At 46.6% G+C, this 23287-nt stretch overlaps 1 protein-coding gene across 2 annotated transcripts in view; it reads left to right on the plus strand.

The window, feature by feature from the left end:
• Positions 1 to 23287, plus strand: part of CHRNA4 (cholinergic receptor nicotinic alpha 4 subunit) — a 98263-nt gene that overhangs the window by 42775 nt on the left and 32201 nt on the right. For both annotated transcript variants that reach the window (XM_079979272.1, XM_079979273.1), the window contains exon 4: positions 957 to 1066. In XM_079979272.1, the coding sequence (XP_079835398.1) occupies positions 957 to 1066 (110 nt within the window). The remainder of the gene's footprint in view (positions 1 to 956; positions 1067 to 23287) is intronic.

Raw genomic sequence — 23287 nt, forward strand, 5'->3', positions numbered from 1 at the left:
AAATGGCTTAAATGAATAACATAACATACGAAATACATTAGGGGAAATTGCTTAAAGGTGAAATAGGCAAAAATGCATACAAATGTGTAGATCAGGTAGAATTCCTGCCGGAAAATGCTGGTGAGTTTTCAGGAGGACCTTTTTAAAAAGAAACTGCAAACTGATCTGGAAATGTGGAGAATTAAACGTAAGATTGGAGAAATGAGAAGCCAAGCAAAAAGAGAATTTGGCATGCTCACACAAGCCCTAGTTAACACCCACCTTGACTCTAAAAAGGGGCCTTGCTGATCTTGAAATCTTGCACGCCTTTTCCCCAGCCCTTTCCTCCTGCTGTTTGCCCCATGTTTGATGGCCACTGTACAGCAATGCCAGAGCAGTAAGGTAAAAGTAAAGGACCCCTGGATGGTTAAATCTAGTCAAAGGTTTCTATGGGGTTGCAGTGCTCAGGCGCAACAGAACACTGTGACGGAAACCAGAGACCATGGAAACGCCGTTTACCCTCCCGCCGGAGCGGTACCTATTTATCTACTTGCACTGGCATGCTTTTGAACTGTTAAGTTGGCAGGAGCTGGGACAGAGCAATGGGAGCTCACCCCATGGCGGGGATTCGAACCGCCGACCTTCCGATTGGCAAGCCCAAGAGGCTCAATGGTTTAGACCACAGAGGCTGACACTGTTTGTTCAAGGTGGGTTTCATTTGATGTCTCTCAGAGCCCTGCCTTTCACACAGAATGGGGTTTGTCTCCCTGGGAAATGGGGCTGGAACAGAGCTGGCTACAGTTGGGATCCTGTTACACAAATTAGCATGCAGTGTTTCATACCCACGCTTAATACTGCAAATTGCCGGACGATAATTCATTTTCTCAAGATGCTAATTAGTTTCATTTTCACTTTTTAGTCCAATTAACTATGCTGATTTTTTAATATATATATAACACTTTTGTTTGGGTTTGCAGGAGTGGCACGATTATAAGCTACGCTGGGATCCCGAGGACTACGAAAACGTGACTTCTATACGAATTCCCTCTGAGCTCATTTGGAGACCGGACATTGTTCTCTACAACAAGTAAGGTGCCATTCTGCACAAATTTGCTTTGGAAAAGTGGCTTTAAAAGCTTTCCAGAAACCCAAAGTCTCATCAGAAGCATGTTGGGGTGTGTTTTTTTGACGAGAGAAGGGTTGATCAATGAGTTTCCATTAAAAGCAGCTCATCTGTGAGGCCATCTTCCCTTGGAAGGGCCTGTTGGATATAGTCTGGTTGGGCTCTCAGTCAGAGGGGCTGGCTTGGGAACACTGGAGAATGTTCAGCATTGGGGCCTGCCTGTGACATCATGTGTATGATGCGCAACATTGGAAGGAGGCCAAGATTCGAGTCCAGTGCACCAAGCCTGTCGGTGGACTGGGGAAGCCTCTTGTCTGTAAACTCTAGCTAAACTATAAGTCCCATGTTCCCAGTCTCCCTACAGTGTTGTTTAAATCTGAGGAAATGGAGGTGGTGATATGGGTGGGGTGGGGAGTAATAGATTTAGATGTGGTGGTGACTGCATAAGGCCGCCCCCTTTGTGAGATGTAAGGTTTAACAAACTAAAAAAAAAAGCTGAATTCCCCCACTTTTTGTTCATAGATCACCTGCCTCTTAAAAGTACGAAAACCACTATAACCAATAAATAATAATAAATATTAAATCCCAAATATCTGTTCAAAAACAGCCACTTTGGAATTAAAGCATGCCAAAACGAGAACAAATCATTCCTTTTTAAGTCGGCCATCTCTTGCTAAAGATTTACTTCTGATAGCCTCTGCAGGGTCTGTGTAATTAATAATCCATGAGTACATGAGAATACCTTATGCTAAATGAAACAGCAGCATTTTAATATTATATGATTTGTTTCCTGGATCAGAGCCAAAGAAAGGGAAGTATTTGTTTCTGTAATCTTCGCACGTATCGAACTATTGCATTTCAATGTCATGGAACCTCAGTCTAAACAGAAGTTGGGACCAGAGGATTTGTTTCGGATTCCGGTCAGTGTGGAATCAGTAGCTCAGTATAGCAGAACAAATGTGTATTTGGATACTATGAATCTGGGCCAAAACATCGCAGGGAAAATGCAGAGCAGACTTGAGCTTAATGTAACTAACCTTGCAGTCCTATGCATCAGGGGTTGGGAACTTGAGGCCAAATCTGGGTCTATCTGACCACTAGGGTGCTCCTCAGGCCACACACCCTCCTTAGCGACACCCCTTATTGGCCCTCTTTCATGCCCTCCTTGAGAGTTTTTGGCTGCCTGGAAAGTGTCCTCCAAAAATCATCATGATTCTAGCTTGCCTGGATGGAGGATAGAGAGTGGCGTTCGCATGTCAAAACTAGACTTTGGTACAAAGGTAAAATGTAGATTGTTTTGCTCTGCAAAAAAGGAGCAAATTCCCTGGCTGCCTAGGATCTAGGTTTGGGGCAAGTACTCTTGGGTGAGAGAACATAGACAGTAAGTCCTTTAAAATATCCTCTTCTAAGTTCCTTTCAGGGGACGCGGGTGGCGCTGTGGGTTAAACCACAGAGCCTAGGACTTGCCGATCAGAAGGTCGGTGGTTTGAATCCCCGCGACAGGGTGAGCTCCCGTTGCTCGGTCCCTGCTCCTGCCAACCTAGCAGTTCGAAAGCACGTCAAAGTGCAAGTAGATAAATAGATACCGCTCCAGCGGGAAGGTAAACGGTGTTTCCGTGCGCTGCTCTGGTTTGCCAGAAGTGGCTTAGTCATGCTGGCCATATGACCCAGAAGCTGTATGCTGGCTCCCTTGGCCAATAAAGCCAAATGAGTGCCGCAACCCCAGAGTCGGCCACGACTGGACCTAATGGTCAGGGGTCCCTTTACCTTTACATTTAAGTTCCTTTCACAGTTCCCCTCTTCCCTTAGCATAGAAAGAATTCACACATTTGTTAAGTTAAAATAGTTTACTTACAAATTCTTCAAAGGTCATGTGCATGTGCTTTTCTGTTAAGAAAACACAGGCAGTAAAACTTAGGTTCCAGAGTGGTAGATGTTTAATTTGTATAGAAACACAAAGATGGCTAGCTTAAGCCACATGGTCTGGGTTTGGAGCAACCAGCCCAGACTTCCTTCCTAGTAGGGTTCACATGCTGGAATGGAAAGAACAAAGGCTTGATAATCCTTCTTCCCAAGGTGAGGAGGAGTAACCTAGATAAGTCTGGCAGGAGAGGTTCTCTATGGTCTTAACCCCTTCATGCCTTAATTAGATTTAAGGATGTTGGTTATACAAGGCTGGTTGCCCCACAGTCAGTTTGGAAAATATATTTAAAAATTCACTATAGGGAACCAGTGAATGCCTACCACTTTATGGGAGATATAGGCATAATCCACAAAGAATTTCAAAAGGGAACACAGAAGCACATTATAGCTAAATGAATCTTGAGGAAAGGAAAATATAAGGAGGAGTTCATGTGGCACAGTGGGGGGAGGATTACGATGAAATGATTGTTGTTGTTTAGTCGTTTAGTCGTGTCCGACTCTTCGTGACCCCATGGACCAGAGAACGCCAGGCACTCCTGTCCTCCACTGCCCCCCGCAGCTTGGTCAGACTCATGCTGGTAACCTCGAAAACACTATCCAACCATCTCGTCCTCTGTCGCCCCCTTCTCCTTGTGCCCTCCATCTTTCCCAACATCAGGGTCTTCTCCAGGGAGTCTTCTCTTCTCATGAGGTGGCCAAAGTACTGGAGCCTCAGCTTCACAATCTGTCCTTCCAGTGAGCACTCAGGGCTGATTTCCTTCAGAATGGATGTGTTTGATCTTCTTGCAGTCCATGGGACTCTCAAGAGTCTCCTCCAGCACCATAATTCAAAAGCATCAATTCTTCGGCGATCAGCCTTCTTTAATAATAATAATAATAATAATAAATTTTATTTATATCCCGCCCTCCCCAGCCGAAGCCGGGCTCAGGGCGGCTAACAACATTAAAACAGTATGACATTATAAAACATTATAAAAATGAATTAAAATCAAAATTTGGTGGCAACCATAAACTAAAGCTTTGTAAAGATTGCCAGAGGAGGGGGTCAGGCTGCGTCCTGACCAAATGCCAGGTGGAACAGCTCTGTCTTGCAGGCCCTGCGGAAAGATGTCAGGTCCTGCAGGGCCCTTGTCTCTTGTGACAGAGCGTTCCACCAGGTTGGAGCCGCAGCCGAAAAAGCCCTGGCTCTAGTTGAGGCCAGCCTAACCTCTCTGAGGCCTGGGACCCTCAAGGTGTTTTTATTTGAAGATCGTAAGTTCCTCTGTGGGGCATACCAGGAGAGGCGGTCCCGTAGGTACGAGGGCCCTAGGCCGTATAGGGCTTTGAAGGTTAAAACCAGCACCTTAAACCTGATCCTGTACTCCACCGGGAGCCAGTGCAGCTGGTATAGCACCGGATGAATGTGATCTCTAAGCGAAGACCCCGTAAGGAGTCTCGCTGCGGCATTCTGCACCCGCTGGAGTTTCTGGGTCAGTCTCAAGGGCAGCCCCACGTAGAGCGAGTTACAATAATCCAGTCTGGAGGTGACCGTCGCGTGGATCACAGTGGCTAGGTCAGGGCGAGAGAGGTAAGGAGCCAACTGCTTAGCTTGGCGGAGATGAAAAAATGCCGCCTTTGTTGTAGCTGCAATCTGCGCCTCCATGGAGAGGGAGGTATCGAAGATTACACCCAAACTCTTAATGGACGGTGCTGGCACTAATTGCACCCCCGCAAGAGATGGGAGTTGCCCCCTCAGTCCCATGTTGTCCCGTCCCAGCCAGAGGACCTCTGTCTTCGAAGGATTTAACTTCAGCCGGCTCCCACGTAACCATCCAGCCACAGCCTCCAAGCATCTGATCAGTGTGTCTGGGGCCGAGTCCGGGTGGCCGTCCATCAACAAATAGAGTTGGGTGTCATCAGCATACTGATGGCAACCCAGCCCAAAACTCCGGACAAGCTGGGCGAGGGGGCGCATAAAGATGTTAAAAAGCATCGGGGAGAGTATTGCACCCTGAGGCACACCACACACCAAGGAGTGGCGGGATGACAATTCCCCCCCAAGCGCCACCCTCTGTCCCCGACCAGAGAGAAACGAGCGCAGCCATTGAAGGACTGTGCCCTGGATCCCCACGTCGGCAAGGCGGTGGTCCAGGAGTTCGTGATCGACCATGTCGAAGGCTGCTGACAGGTCTAGAAGAATCAGCAGCCCCGACCCGCCTCGATCCAGCTGCCTGCAGAGATCATCTGTTAGGGCGACCAGAGCCATCTCGGTCCCATGACCAGCGCGGAAGCCGGACTGGAATGGATCCAGAGCTGATGTTTCATCCAGAAACCTACCAAGCTGTTCAGCAACCGCTCTCTCAATCACCTTACCCAGGAATGGAAGATTCGAGACCGGGCGGTAATTGGATAGATCTAAGGGATCTAATGATGTTTTCTTTAAGAGCGGGCGCACCACTGCCTCCTTCAGTTCCCCTGGGAATGTCCCGGTGCCAAGGGACAGATTGATGATATCCCCCAGGGGAGCCCGCACCTCTTCTGGACACGCTCTAATCAGCCAGGACGGGCACGGGTCGAGAGGACAGGTGGTGGGCTTTCCAGCTCGGAGGAATCTGTCTACATCAGCTGGGGATATCCAGTCAAAGTGGTCCAATACTGAACCCGAGGACAGTCGAGGGGCCTCCAGTTCCTTTATTGTATCCAAATTGGCAGGGAGGTCATGGCGGAGCAACAAGACCTTCTCCGCAAAAAAGCTCGCAAATGCCTCACAGCTGTGTGTCAAATTGTTATTTAAATTTGGCTGTCCTTCGAGGGACGTTAAAGACCGAATTATACTAAATAATTGCGCCGGGCGAGAGCTAGCGGATGCAATGGAGGCCGAGAAGTAGGACTTTTTAGCGGCCTTCACTGCCATCTCATAGGTTTTCATAAAAACCCTATAAGATGTTCTTGAGGCTCCGTCACGGGCACCCCGCCATACTCGCTCTAGCCGTCTGAGGTCCTGCTTCATTTTCCGGAGCTCCTCGGTAAACCAGGGAGCCCGGTTTCTGCGGGGTCGCAGAGGGCGCTTAGGTGCGATCTCATTGATGGCTGCCAGGAGCTGGGTATTCCAGGCCTCAACAAGCTCAGTCAATGAGTCGCCAGGGGGAGAAAGGTCCCGCAAGGCTTGACGGAATCTATCAGGGTCCATCAGCCTCTGCGGGCGAGCCCAAATTGGCTCGCCACCCAAGCAGGGTGGGGGTGGAACGTCAATCCTGGCTTTCAGAGCATAGTGATCAGACCATGGCACCTTCATCGAAGGAAACATGATCACATCTATACCGACGCCAAAGATCAAATCCAGCGTGTGGCCTGCTTGATGTGTGGGGCCCGAAACAAACTGGGAGAGCCCTAGTGTCACCATGGAAGACACCAGGTCCAGAGCTTGTGAGGAGGGAGTGGCATCAGCATGGATGTTGAAGTCCCCCAATACCAATAGGTTAGGGAACTCCAAGGCCCAGCCGGCCACCGCCTCCATTAGGCCTGACAGGGTGGCTGCTGGTGCGCTAGGTGGCCGGTACACCAGCCAGACAGCCAAGCTCACCTCGGAGCCCCACACTAGGCCAACACATTCAATGCCGGGGATCGATGGCGATGGTAGAGCCCTGAAAGAACAATCTTCCCGGATTAATAACGCCACCCCTCCCCCCCGGCCCACAGTCCGCGACTGGTGAAGGACGGAGAAACCCGGGGGCGCCATCTCTCGTAAGGTAACAGTATCCCCTTCGCGCACCCAGGTCTCAGTCACACATGCCAGGTCAACCCCCTGCGAGGTGAAGAAATCTCGCAGGGTGGCGGTTTTGTTGCCTATAGACCTGGCATTGCACAACACCAGTGACGGAGGTGAGTAATCCTTGCTCACCCTACCCTCGTCTCTCGGGATGGGGCGCAGATTGGAAGGGGTACGAGCATATCCGTATCTCGATCCCCTTCGCCTATGACATCTGCCCCCACCGCCATACCTCCCTCGCCCCTCCACAGTAGGAATCCCAGGCCTCATACTTGCCTCCATTTACAGAATATAAAAGCAAACAAACAAAAACAATTACATAAAAACAAAACCAATCCCCACCCCACTCCCCAACCACCCCACCCCAACCCAAAATAAATCAAAACAAAATAAAAGTACATGGATAAAAACCACCGCTTATGGTGGTACAACAAAGCAAAAAAATAAAAACAGTTTTAAAACATATAAAAACACTTCCAACAACCGCTGCAGCAGCACCAGTGTCCCCGAGGCTGCGGCGGTGGTGAGCGTGGGCCCCGCCCCCTGGCCTGGTGGAGAGTGGGCCTGCAGGGGGAAGAGCCCTCCCCACAAACGCACGGCAAAGCGGCAGCAGCGATGTTCCGAGGCCTCCGTGGAGCCTTATATGCTGAGGTGGAGTCTGGGGCCCGCCCCCAGGCCCAAGGTGGAGAATGGGCTTGCAGGGGGAGCGGTCCTCCCCAAGACTCACCGGCAAAGCGGCAGCAGCAGTGTCCCGGGCCTCCTTGGAGTCCTTCACGCTGAGGTGGAGTATGGGCCCGTCCCCAAGCCCAAGATGGAGAATGGGCTAGCAGGGGGAAGAGCCCTCCCCACAAACGCACGGCATTATGGTCCAGCTCTCACTTCCATACATCACTACTGGGAAAACCATAGCTTTAACTATACGGACCTTTGTTGGCAAGGTGATGTCTCTACTTCTCAAGATGCTGTCTAGGCCTGTCATTGCCCTTCTCCCAAGAAGCAGGCGTCTTTTAATTTCGTGGCTGCTGTCACCATCTGCAGTGATCATGGAGCCCAAGAAAGTAAAATCTCTCACTGCCTCCATTTCTTCCCCTTCTATTTGCCAGGAGGTGATGGGACCAGTAGCCATGATCTTCGTTTTTTTGATGTTGAGCTTCAGACCATATTTTGCACTCTCCTCTTTCACCCTCAATAAAAGGTTCTTTAATTCCTCCTCACTTTCTGCCATCAAGGTTGTGTCATCTGCATATCTGAGGTTGTTGATATTTCTTCCGGCAATCTTAATTCCGGCTAGGGATTCATCCAGCCCAGCCTTTCGCATGATGAATTCTGCATATAAGTTAAATAAGCAGGGAGACAAAATGCAGCCTTGTCGTACTCCTTTCCCAATTTTGAACCAGTCAGTTGTTCCATATCCAGTTCTAACTGTAGCTTCTTGTCCCACATAGAGATTTCTCAGGAGATAGATGAGGTGATCAGGCACTCCCATTTCTTTAAGAACTTGCCATAGTTTGCCATGGTCGACACAGTCAAAGGCTTTTGCATAGCCAATGAAGCAGAAGTAAATGTCTTTCTGGAACTCTCTAGCTTTCTCCATAATCCAGCGCATGTTTGCAATTTGGTCTCTGGTTCCTCTGCCTCTTCTAAATCCAGCTTGCACTTCTGGGAGTTCTCGGTCCACATACTGCTTGAGCCTTCCTTGTAGAATTTTAAGCATAACCTTGCTAGCGTGAGAAATTAGTGCAATTGTGCGATAGTTGGAGCATTCTTTGGCACTGCCCTTCTTTGGGATTGGGATGTAGACTGATCTTCTCCAATCTTCTGGCCACTGCTGAGTTTTCCAAACTTGCTGGCATATTGAGTGTAGCACCTTAACAGCATCATCTTTTAAAATTTTAAATAGTTCAGCTGGAATACCATCACTTCCACTGGCCTTGTTATTTGCAGTGCTTTCTAAGGCCCATTTGACTTCACTCTCCAGGATGTCTGGCTCAAGGTCAGCAACCACACTACCTGGGGTATATGAGACATCCGTTTCTTTCTGGTATAATTCATCTGTGTATTCTTGCCACCTCTTCTTGATGTCTTCTGCTTCTGTTAGGTCCTTTCCACTTTTGTCCTTTATTATGGAAATCTTTGTACGAAATGTTCCTTTCATATCTCCAATTTTCTTGAACAGATCTCTGGTTCTTCCCATTCTATTGCTTTCCTCTATTTCTTTGCACTGCTTGTTTAAGAAGGTCTTCTTGTCTCTCCTTGCTATTCTTTGGAAATTTGCATTCAATTTCCTGTATGTTTCACGATCTCCCTTGCATTTTGCTTGCCTTCTCTCCCCCGCTATTTGTAAGGCCTCATTGGACAGCCACTTTGCTTTCTTGCGTTTCCTTTTCATTGGGATGGTTTTCGTTGCTGCCTCCTGTATAATGTTACGAGCCTCCATCCATAGTTCTTCAGGCACTCTGTCCACCAAATCTAAATCCTTAAACCTGTTCCTCACTTCCACTGTGTATTCATAAGGGATTTGACTTAGATTGTATCTTACCGGCCCAGTGGTTTTTCCTACTTTCTTCAGTTTAAGCTTGAATTTTGCTATAAGAAGCTGATGATCTGAGCCACAGTCAGCTCCAGGTCTTGTTTTTGCTGACTGTATAGAGCTTCTCCATCTTTGGCTGCAGAGAATATAATCAATCTGATTTCGATGCTGCCCATCTGGTGATGTCCATGTGTAGAGTCGTCTCTTGTGTTGTTGGAAAAGCGTGTTTGTGATGACCAGCTTGTTCTCTTGACAGAACTCTATTAGCCTTTGCCCTGCTTCATTTTGATCTCCAAGGCCAAACTTGCCAGTTGTTCCTTTTATCTCTTGACTCCCTACTTTAGCATTCCAATCCCCTATAAATAGAAGAACATCCTTCTTTGGTGTCACTTCTATAAGGTGTTGTAAGTCTTCATAGAATTGGTCAATTTCAGTTTCTTCAGCACCAGTAGTTGGTGCATAAACTTGGATTACTGTGATGTTAAAAGGTCTGCCTTGGATTCGTATCGAGATCATTCTATCATTTTTGAGATTGCATCCCAGTACAGCTTTTGCCACTCTTTTGTTGACTATGAGGGCCACTCCATTTCTTTTACGGGTTTCTTGCCCACAGTAGTAGATATGATGGTCATCCGAACTGAATTCACCCATTCCCGTCCATTTTAGTTCACTGATGCCCAGGATGTCAATATTTATTCTTGCCATCTCATTTTTGACCACCTCCAACTTACCCATGTTCATGGTTCTTACATTCCAGGTTCCTATGCAATATTTTTCTTTACAGCATTGGACTTTCCTTTCGCTTCCAGGCATATCCGCAACTGAGCGTCCTTTCGGCTTTGGCCCAGCCGCTTCATCAGCTCTGGATCTACTTGTACTTGTCCTCCGCTCTTCCCCAGTAGCATGTTGGACGCCTTCCGACCTGAGGGGCTCATCTTCCAGCGTCATAACTTTTATATGCCTGTTGTCTTTGTCCATGGAGTTTTCTTGGCAGGGATACTGGAGTGGCTTGCCGGTTCCTCCTCCAGGTGGATCACGTTTGGTCAAAACTCTCCACTATGATCTGTTCATCTTGGGTGCCCTGCTCGGCATAGTTCATAGCTTCTCTGAGTTCTTCAAGCCCCTTCGCCACGGCAAGGCAGTGATCCATGAAGGGATGAAATGATTACATGGGGAATGATTACATGGGAATGATTACATGGGAAATGATTACATGGGGATGAAATGATTACATGGGGAAATAAAGTGTAAAGTCTTCTATTAAAGCATCAGTTAAAGTAGCTATTACATGCAATGATTAAAGCATGCAAGATTAAAATTGACTGCAATTTAACCATAGCTAAACCTCCCATTGGTCCACCTAAACTCCACTAACCTTATAGTTAACGGCTTTCTCCATTACCAGCCGAATAGTATTTTGACCTCAAAAAGTTAAGGAAACATGACTTGTAGGTTTCTATTCCAAACAGGAGAGAGGTTCAGGTGAATTCAGGTGAAGGTTAGTAGAACTGAACTTGCTGGTGGGTTCTCCCCACCCCCTTTCCTCATAACTAAATTTTTGGTTCTGTATTGGGAAATGACAGGTCATGGGGCAGGAAGTTCATCATACCTCTGGCCTTGACTGTCCAGAAGTACCACCTCTTTGTCTTGGGATGACTGTCATGTTCCTAGGATCTCACTAGGGCCCCCTCAAACCAAGAGACCCTAAAAGTATCCAACTTCATATCTTCTTCACACTGTGGTCCATTGGGGCATGAGGTAGCCTGGGCCTAGTCACCATGGAGACAGCTTATCCATCTCCCCTCCATCTGCCGTTTCAGAATCCAGTGGTCCAGGCTGAGAAAAATCTCTGCCTTCCTTCGCAACAGGAAGCAGACTGTTCCTGAGCCACCGTTGTCAACCCAACGATAGCTTCCATTCCATAGTTTTGCTAAAGCAGGCTCTGAGTGTTTTGCTCCTGTGTGCTTTCACACAGAAATGTCTGCAGTGCTTTCAGCTTTGTTATTTACATTTGTTTTGTAGTTTTATTTTAAATGGTTAGCTACCTTGGCTACAATCTCTGTGAAAAGGCGAGAGATCAGTGCAAGTGCAAAATCTGCCCTCCTTTCCGATTGCCGTTCATGCGATGATGCGTGGAAAACCATTGCAAAACCTTGTGTTTGAGCTGGTCTCATAATATCCACAGCTTAGTTGGAAAGGAAGGTGTTCTCTTTGTTTGCACATTTGATATTTCAGCTTTCCTTCTTAAATGGATATTTTTGTACGTGGTTTGATGTGGGCTGCCTGCTCTAAGATCCAGGGTGAAGCATGCCATAAATGTCAAGGGCAAGCTATGGGAGGCCTGTGAACAGTTTCCTGACTTTTAAAACTGAAATGCATCTGTGGGGAATAAGTAGAGATGGGGGGGGGGGGTTGCTGAAAATGTGTGCGGAGCAGCAATAAGGGTGCTTAACTCTTTCTCTGCAGACTGTTTTTTTAATTACTGCTGTGCCCAAACCTCTAATTTCTCAAACATTTCCTTTCTCCTACGAAAGAGGCTTCCATTCTTCTGCCTCTTTCTGGGGGCATGTTAGAACTTCACTGGCTGTGTGGTCTTGAGCTCACCTTATCATTGCAAGGTGATGGTTGTGGTTGGTATTTGTGTGTTTTCTTTCCGTTTAACTTCCCCCCAGTTCTTTGCAGCCTCCCCAGCTGCTTGAGATTCCTGATCTGGAAAATGCCCCACAGAAAGAATCATCTACTTTTTTAAAACAACAACAACCAACAGCTGTTGGACACACAATAGGCAGCCCTCAGACCTTCCCATGCTTACAGGAAAGGCCAGCTGAGGGTGTCACAGGGTTTTCAAGAAACGTGAGCAGCCAGGAAGGCTGCAGAGTGTGGACTGAAGGGATTATTTGTAGAATGAAACAAAGGACACACCTAACAACCTATTGACCACATTGAAACCACCCTGAGACCTGCGGGTATAGGGCAGAATAATAATAATAATTAATAATAATAATAATAATAATAATTTTATTTTTTTAAAAAAAACAACCTTAAAAAGCAGAGACCTTGCCGACAAAGGTCCATATAGTTAAAGCTATGGTTTCCCCAGTAGTGATGTATGGAAGTGAGAGCTGGACCATAAAGAAGGCTGATTTCCGAATAATTGATGCTTTTGAATTCTGGTGCTGGAGGAGACTCTTGAGAGTCTCATGGACTGCAAGAAGATCAAACACATCCATTCTGAAGGAAATCAGCCCTGAGTGCTCACTGGAAGGACAGATCCTGAAGCTGAGGCTCCAATACTTTGGCCACCTCATGAGAAGAGAAGACTCCCTGGAAAAGACCCTGATGTTGGGAAAGATGGAGGGCACAAGGAGAAGGGGATGACAGAGGACGAGATGGTTGGATAGTGTTCTTGAAGCTACCAGCATGAGTTTGACCAAACTGTGGGAGACAGTGGAAGACAGGAGTGCCTGGTGTGCTCTGGTCCATGGGGTCACGAAGAGTCGGACATGACTAAATGACTAAACAACAACAACAAATAATAATAATAATAGAAAGTAAAGTAAGAACCAATGGAGGCTGATCTATAAGGGCAAACAGGGTACTGTGCCACCCACCTTAATCTGCTCTTACCTGACCCCCACCTGCCTGGCATCTTATTTGAAACCAATCAGGGAGTTGCTCTCCCTGCTATAGACTCTGGCTCCACTTTCTACTTGTCTCCTTGCCTTCCATACTCTCCTTCCCAATGGACACCAGCCACTACTGGTAAGCACTACAAAAGCCTTACATCCCACCCATGAGAACCAATTTTTTTTCTTCTTCTTCCCTTTCAAACGCAATCTCTTTGCCCATAGATTGCTTACGTATGGTTGGCCGGCAGACGGAGTTGGGGGAAATGGAAGAAACAAATTCAAAAGAGTTTTATCTTATCACAACCATTCTCCCTCCCCCAACTTCTTTTCCACCTGTGCAGAAAGATACAGGATTCCTATGTATTTCCTCTTGTGAGGAAAAGGGTGGTTCAAGGAGGTCAGCTTCGGGTGGACAACTGCCCCACAGGGAACCCTTTCCGCTGCAGCTGTTCTGATGAAATTTGCATCCATGTGCACAAACGTCTCAGAAGTTTGGTAAAACCACAACCTGTCAGGAGCTGGAGTCAGGTGTAGGTCAGCAAGAAAACCATAAAGCACCTGATGTCCCTGAAGTTAACTTTTTTGTTCAAAGAAACAAAGCAGCTTGGTCCTAGTGGTCACATCATCCCTTCCCAGTAGGTCTTGCCCCCAGTTGTGGGTAATGAAGGTCCTTGCCTTCCCACCGCTCTCTAAAGCTCTATGCCAGTTCCTTTCCCATCAGCCTAAGGTTCCTTCATCTTTCCTCTCATTGCTCTGCCCTCTTCATTTCGCTGCATGTTCTTGGAGGATGGGGGATGGGGTGGAGCTGGTCTCAAGGGGGTGAATCCCTAGATTCTTCAGCAGCCTATCTCATCTCTCTCTCATTCATACACACACACACACACACACACACACACACACACACACACATAATTTCCAAAAATCATATAACATACTTTCTTATCTTATACAGTATTTTGGACTTCCATCAACCGCATCTGAAGATCTTTCAGTCTTTATCACTTAATCTACATTTCTTAATTTCTCTTTTACTTTTAATTGTCTTTAACTGATAACTCTTTTCATAAGCTTCTCTGCAATATTTCGCATAATCCTCCTTACAAAACTTCTTGCAGTCCTACTAGCGTAATCAGTTTATTACAGTCGCTTTTCAGATAGTTCAAATATTTACTCCAGTCCTCTGAGAATCTCTGGTTCCGCAGGTTTCGGATCCTTCCTGTCATCTTATCTAATTCTGCATATTCCATTAATTTCATCTGCCATTCTTCTTTCATCGGAAATTTTTCTTGCTGCTGTTACTGCATATAAAAACAATTTACTATCCTGTTTTTCAATATCTTCCTCTACAATGTCAAGTAAAAATGCTTCTGGGGTTTTTTTTTATAAATGTATATTTCAACATCTTTTTCATCTCATTATATATCATTTCCCAGAAGCTTTCTTACATTCCCACCACATGTGATAAAAATATCCTTCTTTTTCTTTACATTTCCAACATTTATTACTTATTTTATACATTTTAGCTAATTTCACTGGTGTAATATACCATCTATACATCATTTTCATCACATTTTCCTTTAACGCATTGCATGCTGTAAATTTTAATCCTTCCTGCCGCATCTCTGTCTCCTGACCCCGCTCATTCTCTCTCTTTTTAAAAAATAATATTTATTAAAGTTTCAAAAACGTTACAGAAGTGAAAAAGAAAAAGAAGATAAAAAAATATAAAGTACAGAAAAATAAAAAACAATTAAAAACATTTCAATCTTTCCATGTCTTGTCTTTCATTTACTTGTTTCTCTGACCTCCTCACACCTCCCTTTTTTGTATTCTAATTCAATTAGCAGTTTCAGCAAATCCTTACCTATTAATTAACCCAGCAAATCCTTTCCATCTTTCAGTATATTCTGTTATTCAATTTGCGTTACTTTATTTAACCTTATCTTACCGTATAATACCTTAAAGCTTAAAACTTAATGCTTATTTATACATAACTCCTTATATCATTTCTACTAAAGCCAGACAGTTTCATTCCAACATTTTCCCTAATATTCATTAATTTTACACTAGTTCCCAAAATAAAAATTTTTCTTTATAGACTCTGCCAATTTTCATCCAACGTCCCTTCTTCCTGGTCTCGGGTTATGTCAGTCCTTACTGTCCATTCCATCTAGTCCATCAACCTGGTAGTCTTATGTCCAAGGCTCTTAAATCTCTTCCATGCCCCTTCTGTAGATCTTCTTCTTCTTGTTTGTACTCATTGAGGAGTAGGTCTCGTTCTCTCTTGCCTCTTAGTCTGGCTTGCTCTCTGCCACAGACTCTCCCAGCTCACTAGCCCTGTTACCTCTTCAGCTTCTGACACCTCCTCCTCCCAGTCTGCTTCCTCTCCTCCCTCTGACCACTCATCATCGTCCCACCACCAATCCCCTGGCTCTGAGCCTTCTTCCCCGGGAGTTCCCTCGGGGGTTCCCCAGCTGCTGCCTCCCACCACGCCTCTTCACCCAGTCACAACAGCAACAACAGGACCTTCTGGGTCACATCTAGTTTGGCCGTAACTATAAAGAAAACGTAACAACACAACTTGAAGCCTTTCGTGTTCCTTTTGCCTGGGAGAAATAAAGATGAGGGGAAGTGAAACTGAGATTTGAGATTTGTATCTTCCAGGGACGCATCCCCATAGTTGTTCAGTTATCCTCTCATCTTGGCTCATTATTGTCAAAAGCTTCTACCGTCGTTCTCTAGAGGACCAAATTAAATCAGTAACTGGCGAAGCTTGTTCCAGGGAGTATATATACTTGTCAAGATTCATGAAGAATCTAAAGCCAAATTAATATCCTAAGGGGGAATTAGTATGCGGTAGGATTTCTCTTCCTCCATTCTGAAGGAAATCAGCCCTGAGTGCTCACTGGAAGGAAGGATTGTGAAGCTGAGGCTCCAGTACTTTGGCCACCTCATGAGAAGAGAAGACTCCCTGGAGAAGACCCTGATGTTGGGAAAGATGGAGGGCACAAGGAGAAGGGGGCGACAGAGGACGAGATGGTTGGATAGTGTTTTCGAGGTTACCAGCATGAGTCTGACCAAGCTGCGGGGGGCAGTGGAGGACAGGAGTGCCTGGCGTTCTCTGGTCCATGGGGTCACGAAGAGTCGGACACGACTAAACGACTAAACAACAACAACAAGGATTTCTCTTTGGCAAGCTCTGTTAGATTAGTTCGAAGGCTCAGTGAATAGCAGCACACACAAGCCCTGCCCTAGACCTTGGCAAAGGCCTGTGCCAATGGAGGGCTATGCCAATGAGGCTTCCGTCATTGCATCTTTATTATTTATTTCTTTATACCCTGCCTTTCTCTCAGAACCAGAATTCAAGGCAGCTGAGAGAAATTAAAACAAAAAGAGATGGAAACACACATGGCTGAAACCATATCAAACATCGTGGTCAAAAAGTAATTGAACTATGTAAAAGAAAATCCATGTCAAATAGTACAACACACCATTAAGAGCCTTTTTCTTAACAGCAGTCAATTCCCAAAAGTCTGCTGGAATAAAGCAGTCTTCAGCTTTATTCCAGAAGGAGAACAAGGTCTTTCCGGAGGTTTTCCCAAACTTGGGTCTCCAGTTGTTTTTGGACTACAATTCCCATCACTGGTCCTACTAGCTAGGGAATTATGGGAGTTGTAGTTCAACAACAGCCAGAGACCCTGTATAGCAGGGGTTGGCAAAGTTTTTGTGGCTTGGGCCGGTTCACGGTGCCACAGACGCTGCTGTGGGCCGGAGTGCGCGCCCACGCATGCACAAACACTATTTCCGGCACTCCTTCCAGTGCAGAGGAGGCGTGCGCATCTTCCCATTGCTCTTTCCCCTCCTTCTCTTTGCGTGGCAAGTCCCCCCCCCCCAGTGGAAATAAAGACACATAACATAGATATTTTAGGTTAATGGGCTAAAATTGGCCACAACTTTATTGGTTACAGGTAATGAGCGGTATTGGCTTAAGCATTGGTCCTAACGACTATCTGGCTTCAGCCTGTCTGCTTGAAGTCCGGGAAGGGTTAACCACCAGTAGGGGGAGTCCTGCTGATGCACATCAACTAGGAACTCCCCCGGGGTCACCGCTTGGGGGCGTGCCTTAGGCCCTCACCTCCTTAGGCTTCGGACAAGGCAACGCCCCCCAGAATCCTTTATCGGACTACCCTTCAATATGTGGGGGAGGTGATGGCGCTTCCCCCCCTTCCATTTACATAACAATACCAATACCAATACCTAACCGCCAATACCAAGGAAGTTGCGATGATTTGCTACGAGGTAGGCGAAAAACCAAGTGGCTGGTGCCAATTTGCCAAGTGGAAAAATTTCCTACCAGGCCCCTTAATGGTGACCAGCCAAGGTCCATAGCAAGGTCAAAGATGAAAATCTTAAAGGGTGGGAGGGTGGGAAACTGGAGCAGCTGAAAGCAGAAAAGAGGGAGATCCCCAGCTGCGCCAGTGATAAATGGGGCGGGCCATGCCCCCAAGCCAGCTGATTGGCTGGCCAGGGGATGACGCGATTGGGGATTCCCTCAATTATGCGGAGGCTGAGAGCCAGCCCCTGCGTGCATGGTGGAAGGGTGAAGCCCGCAACCCCACCTCCTTTCTACATCAGAAGTGGCTTTCTCTTGCCCATTGCAGGCTTCCCGTGGGCATCTGGTTGGTCATTGGATGAGATGAGCTACTGGCATGGTCCAGCAGGGCTGTTTTTTATTCTAGCAGCACAATGCATATTCACTGAACACTGTTAGAAGCTCATTCTGGGAAAAGGAATACACTTTTGGTCAATTCTTCCCATGGCCTCTCTTCCACCTGCTGGCCCTGCCCTGTGCCAACACACTGATCTCAATTACGAAAAGGGCCACCTTTGCCCTGTGCTCTTTTTGCCTCTTCCGTCTCTTCTCCCACCAACTCTTTCTCCACCTAGAACACCTTCTACTCCAGCCAAAATTGCTCATTGCTGTCAACAGGGAGGGAGCATTTTTTGCTTTATGAAACAGCAGCCAAAACCATTCCTTACAGACAAGTGCAGAGTCAGCAGGCGAAAGTCATTGTGTTTTGGTTTATTAAGACAATTCCATTTGTAGGAACGGCTGGGGGACTTGGCAGGCATTTATACCAAGGTATTTACTGCAGATTAACAATGCACTGCCAAGAAATCTCAGTGAAGCAGGACGCAGAGGAGGAACTGGTCCAAGGCAGGATCCACTTGGTGAAGAGCCATAGCTCAGTGGAAGATATCCCTGCACGCAGAAGGTCTTGAGTTCAGGTTCTGGCACCTTTAATTGGGTGGCTCCTTACATATAATCATTAGCCAGTGTGGTGTAGTGTTTAAGAGCGGTAGTCTTGTAATCTGGGGAACCAGGTTCGAGTCTCCACTCCTCCACATGCAGCTGCTGGGTGACCTTGGGCCAGTCACACTTCTCTGAAGTCTCTCAGCCCCACTCACCTCACAGAGTGTTTGTTGTGGGGGAGGAAGGGAAAGGAGAATGTTAGCCGCTTTGAGACTCCTGAAGGGGAGTGAAAGGCGGGATATCAAATCCAAACTCTTCTTCTTCTTCTTATCATATAAAAGAGGACACTGATCTGCATAACATTTGCACAGGCTTGTATAAATACACACTTAGAAACAAATGGTGCTGTTTCTAGAGCCAACAGAAACCTTTTGCAGGCTACCAGACCTGGAGTGTCATAGACTCTATCTCCCTAGAGTGGTGAGCTGGACCGCTGACTGGTTGGCTAGAAATCCCTGCTTTTATTCCTCTACCTTTGTGGCTTCGGCAAGGCTTGAAGGGCAGAGGTCTTGCAGGGAGCTTGCCTGAAGGATCGCCATGTAAACATGCAGGACTGAGCTAATAAACACAACCCATTACCTTTGTAGTGTGCTGGACTAAGACTTGGAAGTTGTTGTTGTTTAGTCGTTTAGTCGTGTCCGACTCTTCGTGACTCCATGGACCAGAGCACGCCAGGCACTTCTGTCTTCCACTGCCTCCCGCAGTTTGGTCAAACTCATGTTGGTAGCTTTGAGAACACTGTCCAACCATCTCGTCCTCTGTCATCCCCTTCTCCTTGTGCCCTCCATCTTTCCCAACATCGGGGTCTTTTCCAGGGAGTCTTCTCTTCTCATGAGGTGACCAAAGTCTTGGAGCCTCAGCTTCAGGATCTGTCCTTCCAGTGAGCACTCAGGGCTGATTTCCTTCAGAGTGGATAGGTTTGATCTTCTTGCAGTCCATGGGACTCTCAAGAGTCTCCTCCAGCACCATAATTCAAAAGCATCAATTCTTCGGCGATCAGCCTTCTTTATGGTCCAGCTTTCACTTCCATACATCACTAAAGACCTGGGAGATCAAGGTTCAAATCCCCACTCAGCCACAAAGCTCCCTGGGTAACCTTGGACCAGTCACCATCTCTCAAGCAATCCTCCCTCGCAGGGTTATTGTGAAGGTGAAATGGGGAGGTGAAGAATCACCTACACCACCTTGAGCTCCTTGGGACACACACTGAATAATAATTAGAGCCAATGCACTGAGCTTAATAGATTACTGGACAGACCAGAGGGATCAGGGTTCAAATTTGTTTGCTGCAGTGCAGTCCTGTAGAAGTCTGCTCAGAAAAGCAAGCCCAGCTGATTTTAATGGGAGTGGCTCCCAGGTGAGTGAATCAAGGATTGCAGATCACAAGTCTATTTCTTTGACTGTCATCTGAAAATATAAGTTGCATGGTACAATCCATGGGGAAGCTCTCCTCTTAAAATGCCTCGCAGGGTCCACACGAGGGCAGAAATATCAGTTCGCTAATGTGCTCTTCCTGCATGCATACAAACCGAAGCAGAACTAGGTTAGTCAAATACAGCTTCCCCCCATCATCTAGCCCCTGGCTAAACATTAAAGAGGCACAACTGTTAACATTCGAATTGCAATATCCTCCAATTAAAGAAACGCTTTGTTCAGCAAATATTGGGTACGGAGGAAATTAGAGCTACACATTAATGAGTTTAGTAGGGGGAAGCATTCCCAACTTAAAGCTGAGGAACAGATTTGAGGCCACTCTCAAAGGGACCCAAAAACTCCAAGGCTGAGATAATACAACAATGCAAAGAGTCTGCTCTCGCAATAGCTATAGATCCAGCAAGAGCACTTTCCCCTCTCAAGGCTGCCATACAGCCTGTCACTCTCACGGGGAACAGAAGCACCCATGAGCATAAAGGACGGCAACATGGGATGATTGAAATCTGGTGGGACATGGCAGTGTATAGATCAAAAAGCCACAGTTCTATAATGTCACAGATAATGCAATGTAATGGGAACATTAGAAAGCAGGACATAAGGACCAGGAAAGATGTTGGCATCTGTCAGTCCCAAAGACAATGAAGTGCACATACCCTCCAAGTTTCCCTATTTTCCAGGGACAGTCCTGGATTTACAGGAGCCATCCCAGTTTCTGATTTGATCCTGGAATTCCCTGCTTTTCCTTCAAGGTAAAGGGACCCCTGGCCATTAGGTCCAGTCGTGACCGACTCTGGGGTTGCGGCGCTCATCTCGCTTTATTGGCGGAGGGAGCTGGCGTTTGTCCGCAGACAGCTTCCGGGTCATATGGCCAGCATGACTAAGCTGCTTCTGTTGAAACCAGAGCAGTGCACGGAAACGCCATTTACCTTCCCGCCGGAGCGGCACCTATTTATCTACTTGCACTTTGACGTGCTTTCAAACGGCTAGGTGGGCAGGAGCAGGGACCGAAGGATGGGAGCTCACCCTGTCACGGGGATTCGAACTGCCAACCTTCTGATCAGCAAGTCCTAGGCTCTGTGGTTTAACCCACAGCGCCACCCGTGTTCCTTAGGGCATCCCTATTTTCATTGGAGAAATGCTGGAGGGTATGGAGTTACCTGACCCTTGAGCCAAGGAGACAATTAACTCTACAACCTTTAGAAGACATCTGAAGGCAGCCCTGTATAGCAGGGGTCGTCAACCTAAGGCCGTCCTATTTTTTAAGTGCTGTACTTAATTGGACACACACAAGGATATCAAGAGAAATGCACACTGAAGCACTGAGGAATCACCCACTGGCATGGAACTGTGGAGAATTGAACTTAAGAATGGAGAAAGGGGGACCCGGGAGAAACTGAAAATGATGGATTCACCCATCTGTACTGAGGCAGGATTTGAATCTGGGTCTTCCTAGTCCAACCACAGGCCCACACTTGATCTTTTCTTCCTTCATCTTACGGTGTGACTGGTTGCCTGTCAAACGTCTCATTTTTTCCTCTCCCTTTCCCTCTCTTTCGCTTGCGCATTCTGTCTTGCCGATACAAACCATGGAGGTTCAGAGGGTTGTTTTCCACTCCTGGTGGAAATCCAGAAGCACATTGGAGATCGCTTTTGACAACACCACCTCTAATGCTGGCTTCTGTGTACTGGTCTGATATTAATAGCAGAAAAAGACAGCTGGGGAGCATGCAAGGGAGGCAATGACCTGCTTTAGGAATTCCTTTATCCTCCTGTGGTGAGACACTAGGAAGCAATTATGTAAAGTTCTCCAGAACAGTCGCTTTTCATTTGGATCATGAAAAGTGAAAGCTCCCTTCGTCCCCCTGTTTCTCCTTTCCCACTCCTGCTCACATTGTGCTCTTCACAGTTCCATGCTTTCCCCACATGTAAAAAAATTAAATTAGATTAAAGCAAGGAAATCCACAAGCCTTGTAATAATGGCTTCCAGTATTAGAAAATTGGAGCAACGCGGTTTGCCGCAGCTGCCACTTCCTTCCATTCATTTGCTCCCCTCCACCTCCATCTCCTCCCTGAACCTCTGACATGGAAAAATGATCACAGAATCATAAAGCTGGGGTGACCTCAAAGGTCATCGAGTCCAATCCCGTGTTGATGTGGCAGGGATGTTTCGAGCGGCTAATTCTGACCCATTTCAGTCTTGCAGGCAAATGATAGGTCTATTTCATCCTATTGTATGCCATTACATTCTGTGCGCAATCCCATTGCATGCCATTTCATTGTACACATTGTGCACATGCTTTTTATATAAGCCACACACTTCTTACATAAATGCGCCCTTTGCTTATGTGAAATACCCATTTTGGGTGCATGTTTTTTGCGCATGGAAAACACACACCAAATCTTGAGAAAGATGTAATCCATCTGGGAGTTGCATTCAGTTCTACAAGTGAGTTTGGGAGCACTGCAACAGCATAGCTGTCAACGTTTCCCATTTTTTAAGGGAAATTCCCTTATTCCTAATAGGATTCCTCGCAAGAAAAGGGGAAAAGTTGACAGCTATGTGCAGCAGGTCTCCTGCAAAAAGCAGGCTGACCGTATCCCTCACCCCTGCCACTAGCAACTGCAGGAAATCTAGCAGTACAATGTTCTTGATAGATGTTTTAATTCCTTCTCTGTGGGTTGTGTGAGATTTTGTGCTGTGGGTTGTGTGAGATTTTGACCAGCTTCGGCCCATCTGAAGCCGAAGCTGATACAGGCTTGTCATATCTTGAGCCCAAGCAGAGCGTCGTTACACAGCAGAAGGATAAGCAGTATGTGCCACATTCTCAACTTTATTTACACGTCTATGCTGAGAGAATACAAACATGCATCATGCCTCTGTGAGAGCAGAGAAGCAACTCCTCTCGGAAACAAAGAACACCGAGAGAAACAGTGAAAAACAGGAAACCAGTGAACGTCACATCCAGTCTCCCATTCCCGTGGGAACCCAACAGTAACTCTGACTGTGGAATGCAAAACAATGTCCCATGACTGCAGTTGCTGCTCAGTGAGGGAAATAGAAACCAACAGGCTGAACCTGGTGTCTCCTGCAAATTCCTTTATGAGATACCTGGTCCACCCTTCTCAGACGAGTGTGTGGATTGGGAATTAGATAACCACCAAACTTTGTACTTCTTAGAATCATAGAACTGTAGAACTGGAAGGTACCATGGGGGTCATTTAGTCCAACTCCCTCCAATGCAGGAATCTTTTGCTAGACATGAATATTAATACCACACTTAAGAGCAGAGAAAAACACCCTAGGAGGAGGTGGGAGGAACTCAAGAAATTTAAAGCTGTAGCAAACTGAGCATCCAAACTGAATAAAGGGATTAGATTCAGATAGGGATGTTAATGTTGTTTGATGACTGGATTTCCTGATCAGCTCCCGCCCGGAAACCAATGTCCACACTGTGGAAGGACGTGTGGATCCAGAATTGGCCTCCACAGTCACTTACGGACTCATTGTTAAAACCGTGTTTATGGTTTTGGCTACGAGTGATCGCCAAAGAAGAAGGAGAAGGGATGTTAATGTTGCTTGATGACTGGATTTCCTGCTTAAACCCAC

This window comes from Podarcis cretensis (genome assembly GCF_951804945.1).
Source record: "Podarcis cretensis genome assembly, chromosome: 6".
Taxonomy (NCBI): Eukaryota; Metazoa; Chordata; class Lepidosauria; order Squamata; family Lacertidae; genus Podarcis; species Podarcis cretensis.